This window comes from Rhagoletis pomonella, unplaced genomic scaffold (genome assembly GCF_013731165.1).
Source record: "Rhagoletis pomonella isolate Grant_MI unplaced genomic scaffold, Rhpom_1.0 Rhpom_scaffold_00003, whole genome shotgun sequence".
NCBI classification, from domain to species: Eukaryota; Metazoa; Arthropoda; class Insecta; order Diptera; family Tephritidae; genus Rhagoletis; species Rhagoletis pomonella.
The window spans coordinates 81172989-81179384 of record NW_023458557.1 but is presented as its reverse complement, the minus strand read 5'-3'; the positions used below and the strand labels follow the sequence as shown (position 1 = coordinate 81179384).

At 32.9% G+C, this 6396-nt stretch overlaps 1 protein-coding gene across 1 annotated transcript in view; it reads right to left on the bottom strand.

Moving 5' to 3' along the window:
• LOC118736664 (sarcoplasmic calcium-binding protein, alpha-B and -A chains) overlaps window positions 1-6185 on the bottom strand; it is a 19710-nt gene extending 13525 nt beyond the window's left edge. Inside the window, exon 1 of the mRNA XM_036466705.1 lies at window positions 6085-6185. Coding sequence (XP_036322598.1) covers window positions 6085-6136 — 52 coding nt within the window. The 5' untranslated portion in view covers window positions 6137-6185. The remainder of the gene's footprint in view (window positions 1-6084) is intronic.
• Between the last annotated feature and the right edge of the window lie 211 nt (window positions 6186-6396).

The window sequence follows — 6396 nt, the reverse complement described above, 5'->3', positions numbered from 1 at the left end:
TCCGCGGTAATCCGCTAGCTAAATACGAGGTAAATATCGATTTTACATTTTTGATAAAAAGGAAGATTTTTGACAATTGCTCAATTGTAAAAATTCAAACCGGCGTTACCCAATTTAAGTTTTTTGGTAGAGGGGATTTTATATCATATGTTTGGGATTATATATAAAACAGTTGTATTAACATTTACGTTTTAAATATAATTCATGTTTTATCTTGAAAATGTTTAAAATTTAAATTAAATTAGACAACTACTTGGCATAAGCTTTACATTTAGGTTGATAAAATTTTAGTGAAAATATTTTAAAAATCTTAGTGTCTTTAATAAAAAAAAACAGCAAAGGCGCACGCTACAAATCGGAGGAGAAGCTCGGCCAAAACTTAGCAAAAGTGTCAAGGTCAAAATATGATTACTATAATTAAATTTAGTTTCAAACAGGTCGCAACCCTCTTCAAACATCTCAAAAGTATTCCCAATATTATTTAGTTGTGAACCCGCATGAGTCCGAAATTACCATTTTTTACCAGAATTTCCAGATTTTACCGGAAATCGTACTTGGTTTTCTGGCAACTGAGAGGACAAATAAGAGAGTAAGTAAGGTCATCTCTTTGTCAGAAGCTACCTGGTGGTACATTCTGGTAAATGTGTCAAAAGATCCGATGTAGTGTGTTTGACAACCAAATTGTAAACAAAAGAGAAGTGCACTCTGCTAATGCATGTTGGAAAGTAAATATGTAATTCCTTGCTTGAGTAGATGCTAATGAGTTTTGGTTAAATTACAAAACGCTTAAAAAGGTATTAGCCGTCATTTTACGTTTAAAAACTTTAAAACTTTAACACAGTACCACCCTATACTCTATATGTGATTGACCATTGAACTAAATCGTTGTTTATTTGGGTAAGATTAAAATATATTTTACTATTCAATATTGGAGTTGGTGTGAAACAAAAATTAATAATTTATTGTTATGTATGCAAATGAGAACTACAATTCTGAGCTTATTGAGCATCTCTTAGTCAAAAACAAAGGCAATTTTGCTTGATCAAGTTTCGAATCTAAGAAGAAAATGTTTTTAACAAACAAAAGGTTAATAATAAAATTTGAAGGATTTAAGATATTGCGTATGGTAGCATGAAATGTCACAATCTTCTTAATTGTCAGGCTGTTGATATGGCTACGAAAAAGTGACAATGGAAACACATAGCTGAAGATTTCATACTTACAGTGGGATAAACTTCAAACCTCTAATATAAATTAGTTATTATTTTTTTATCAATTTTAAGTTTTCGTTTGGAATAATTTTCATGAACTTATCTATTAGGAGATCTCTTTGGAAAATTACCGTACATCCGATATCTATCGAAATTTTGACATCCTCACTTTTTGGAAAAAGAAGTTCAAGATACAAGTTTATGTGCAAAAAATAAATTAAACAATAAAAGTCTCCTTATATTTATGGATCTTATAATAGAAAAATTTGTATTTCATTACCCAGACTTTATGAATAGCCTACTCTATAAGTAATAGTAGAAATTCCGAATTAGTAAGTTCAGTCAAGACGTCATTCAAAAGTTTTGAAGAAAATCACTTTTCTCTTTTGTGAAAATTTGGGACTATCTTATGCGAGTATTGTCGACAAAATGTTAGTCTATGAATGACTAAAAATTAACGAATAAATGGTTAATCGCGATTAATGATTAAAATTAATTAAGCGATCGCTGTGGTGTAGTGTTTAGAAGTGCGCACTACCATTCCGCAGGGTGAGCGTCCGAGCCCAGTTCCGGCCAACAAAAAAAAAAGAAAATGTTTTTTGTAATAGTGGTCGGCCCCCGGCAGGAGTCGGCGTAAAACTGTAGGTCCCTCCCCTTTGTGCGACAACATCAAGGCGCATGCCACAATCGGAGGAGTAGCTCGGCCAAACACTAACATATGTCGATGGTCCTCCGCAATAACGGCCCAATTCAAAATTTCAGGTTTAGAAAAATACATAATTTGAAAGCTTACAGTATGACTGCATATAATCCGGAATAATTACGTTCCAAGACATATTGCTAAATTACGAAACAAAAAATCTTTAATTGGCTCTACTGAAATATATGAAATTTTTAGTTGTGTCGATATGTAAGCGCTTTTCTATTATTATTAGTAATCATCAATACAATTTCAAATTACATAAACCCAGTCACAGCCCTTTTTTGTATTCGACGCTTCCAGAAATCACATAATACATAAAATAAATAAAAGCTGTTTTGATTAATATTACGTAAACTGGAAACTGTTAAAAATAATTGCGCTTGTGTACAGAGATTTTAGAACCTATTTAGTTCCTAAAATGTCTGTTTGCAACACATAACAATAAAAATGCACATCAAATTGCTAAGAATGATGAAGGAAATCGATTCAGACATGCCTGTTTAACTGGCCGTGCGTGCTCAAAACAAACACATGTTAATTAAGGAGCTATTCAAGTATTATGTAACCACCAGTGGAAAGCGGGGATCTTGGTTTGCTTATTTTTAATAACAACGGGCAACATTTCTTCAAACAAGTAAAACATTAATTAAACGCGCACAAATTTTGCCTGCAATTTCGATCACAATTGAACACTGCACTTCACTCTCGTTTCGAATTTTTGAAAGCGTTTTTTAAGCTATTTAGTGGTTTAACACTTCTTGTGGGCACTTGATATTGTAAAAAAAATATGCGCAATTCGATCCCTAACTACATTTTTTTGTAAAGAACGCCCGTTTGCTTTAAATTTGTAAAAATACAATTATTTTTTTATTTTGTTTACATCTGTCATTTGTTACAAATGAAGAAAAGTCCAAGAGTTGCCAAGTATAAATATCTTTATATCTATTTATTAAAATAATAATTTACAATAATAATTTATTTAATTAATACTTTATTAAAATACAAATTTGAAGTGCAAATACATTTGTAAAACTGTTTATCACAAAATATTATTAATTGTTTGCAAGCATACTATAGTTTTCATGCATTTTAAGAATAAATAATCTAATCTCTTGGCTCAATTCTTATTCATTCGTCCTGCAATATACTAGCCAGAAATACGTTTGCTTTATAAAAAAGATAACCATTTTGAAATATGGGTGACTTTACTCTCTAGAAAATAATTTATGCAATTACGCGGTTTTGCATTTTCTTGATACGCGGTTTTATACTTTGAAACGACGATATGTATAGCATGTACTTACGGCGGCCGCCGTAGCAGAGTGATTACATGTGCGTACTTTTACTCCATAGGAGCATGGTTAAATACCTGGTCAGATCATAACCCAAAATAGCAGTCGTCCTTCGGCACGCAATGGCAAACCTTCGAGTATATTTCTGCCTTGAAAACTCTTCTTATAAAATCAGAACTCATGCCTCAAGTTTGAGCAGAAGTTCGGCCAAACACTTAGAAAAATATTTTAGCACCAAATATTTATTTGTTTACTTATTTTAAGGGAGATGGCAATCTTCTGGTTTCACATTTTGAGTACAAAATTTTCAACCCTGATACAACAAATAGTATTAGTACTGAATGATAATGACAGATTGCATTCCCATAAACGTCCAATCATACATGATTGAGTTTTTTTTTTTGCATTCACATTCTCTATGTGAATGGGTGTCAACCATTCCATAACACACTACATATTTTGTGTTTACAATTTGTAACCAATCTCAAGAGTGGTTGTTAAATTTTTTAAATCAAACAATCACATTTTTGAAACGAAAAAAATGAGAATGCACACTCAATTGATTCAATCATTACACAGCTCTGCTGGATCGACGCTTACTGGTGGATGGTTCATTGATATTTACGATCCTAGAATTCGCTTTCGGTTATATTTCACACACTTCGATGTGAGAGCTTAGTGTAACAGATTACAGTGGTAATGCGAGAGACTGATAGCTATTAAGCTGTCTAGGCAAACCATCTTTAAAGGGTATCAGAAGCAAATATGGTGAGGGCGCTAATCTATGGTAAGTAAATAGAAGCCCTGGTATCGGTCATTGTTCATCTCAGTATCTGCTCTTCAACCGTACCTGCCTTCTCAATGCTAAGGTTTAGGTATCTTTGATTTCATTTGCTGAGTACATCTACTGCACTATGTTGAGGGATACAATTTAGTCAACCGTTTAGTCTTCTTAGTCTTTCTCCATCATCGCGCTTTCCAATTTTTTCGTTCGTCCTAGAAAGCTATCCACAAGGTAGATTAAATTTTTAAAAGTTCTTGCTATAAATTCGAACAGACGGTCCCATAAGCCTCCGAAATATCGAGCTTGACGGCTTAAAATATGAGCAAACTTTTTTCCAGTTATTCTAAGACTTAGCGGTGTAAAACGTAATAGCTCCATTGAGGACCCTTTTGCTTAGCCTTGATTCCATTTGAAACTGCAGAGCTGGTATACCTTCGAAGTCGTTTTCCACCTTCTGGCATCAGATCCAAATTTTCCTCTTATTCATTAATAATGTACGCCGTTTCAGAGAGTCTTTCGTTACGACTCAAATTCGATGAATGCTGGTAGAAAACCGTAGGCCCTTTCATTTTTAATTCAGACAGCGTCAAGAACCTCGGTTAAACGCTAAACCGTATCGGAAAAAAAGCTCCCCGTACACCTTCGAATCTTAAATATTTTTTCAAGTCGAACGTATGTAGATGTCGCCTTTTTACATTTTTCGTTATATCTTCGACATTTACAGTCGGATCTTAAAGTACGCTATATTGATGTTTTTATCTCGAGGCGACATTTTTTTCCGTTCCAGACCTCAAGTACGCCATTCTAGTGTTTACCCACCAGATCTCAATTTGTATCACCCTAACGTGCCATCCTAATGTCAAAATTTATTAAAATTTTGCTAAGGAAATATTTTGATTATTTCAGTAGAACTATTAAAAAAAAAGACATTTTATTGCCGAGTGTATATAGATGAAACCGAAAAATGTAAAAAGGCGACCTCTAATGCTGGATTTCCACTAGGCATTAAATGGCAAAAAGGACAAATGACAAAGTCAGGCATTAAAAGAAAATTGTGTCATTACATTAAAAAAATTATCATTAAATTCACTTCCACATGGCATTTTTTTAAATGGCATACATTTTTTGTCATTTCAATGCCTAGTGGAAATTCGGCATAAGTTGGGTAAAAAAAAGAAATTTTTCCCCAAAATTTGCTTTGCAAAAATACTTTAGACTTTTCTTTAGACGAACTTTCTTTTTTACTTTTGTTGTTGCATAAAACTTTTCTTGCATAAACTTTTCGGGGAATCAACTGGAGCTGGACAGTACTTGGACAGATACATATATGCAGATCAGAGTTGTTCAGGTTAAGTAGACCCGACTGTCGTGGCAACATGGTACGGTCAAATGTAAATTTATTTTCTGTGCTATATTTGTGCCGATCCGATCATAAACATCCATCGGTGGGATGGCAATTTTTTTAATTTTTTTTTTTTTTGGTTTTTCGAGGATTCCCAAGGATACTTCAAAAATTATTATTTTATTTGAACTTTTTTTTTCCTACAATTAAACTAGCACGATTTCAGCACAAGTTAGTCCTTTGTGGCTTACAATTGACTGTGTTGTTTATCACTAGACCGGGTCACGGCCAAAATTAGTACTAATTCCGAAATAACAAAAAGGGGCATTGAAGATCCGTTTTTTTTAGAATTAAATCGTATAAAATTACTAGTGGCTCCTAATCATAAACTGAAAGGCAGGATAGTAAATAACCTTACATGTCGGTACATACATATGTAAGTATGTACGTGAGTGTGTGAGTAAATATCGCCATTATCAGAGCAAAATGCTCTGATTGAAAATTTTTCGTAAATTTTATTTTCTAATATTCCATTAGCTTGCGCCTCTATGCACCTACCTCTACAACGAAATGCAAGGCCAAATATTAAAAAGTGCGAGATTTTTGGCCTCTTTAAATAGTCCTGGCAGCATTTCATACGTAAAATCAAAACGAGTTTTGCCCCTCATATGAAATTTCATTTTTATCAATAAAGGCCTTTTGCTCTGATGGTGGCGATATGTATGTACACATGTATCTTAATGGAAACTTACCATACATATACCGAACAACAAAGTCAACACGGTTATCCCAGGAGTATGACATTTTGTGATTTTTTGTTGTTCTTGATTTTTTTTTTTATATCACACACAATCTAGAATGAGTAGCAACAAAATGTAAAATTATTATTGATAAACAATTCGCATTAGCACTTAAAATTTTAAAACACAATTTTGTTTTTTTTTTTTCAAATTATTATCTATAAAATTTTATTGTAGTTCGTTTCTATTTAATTAGCATGCATGCATTTCACTCAAAAGTCAATAAATCAACAAAAGTTTATTTGCAGCTTGTAAGTAAATGAA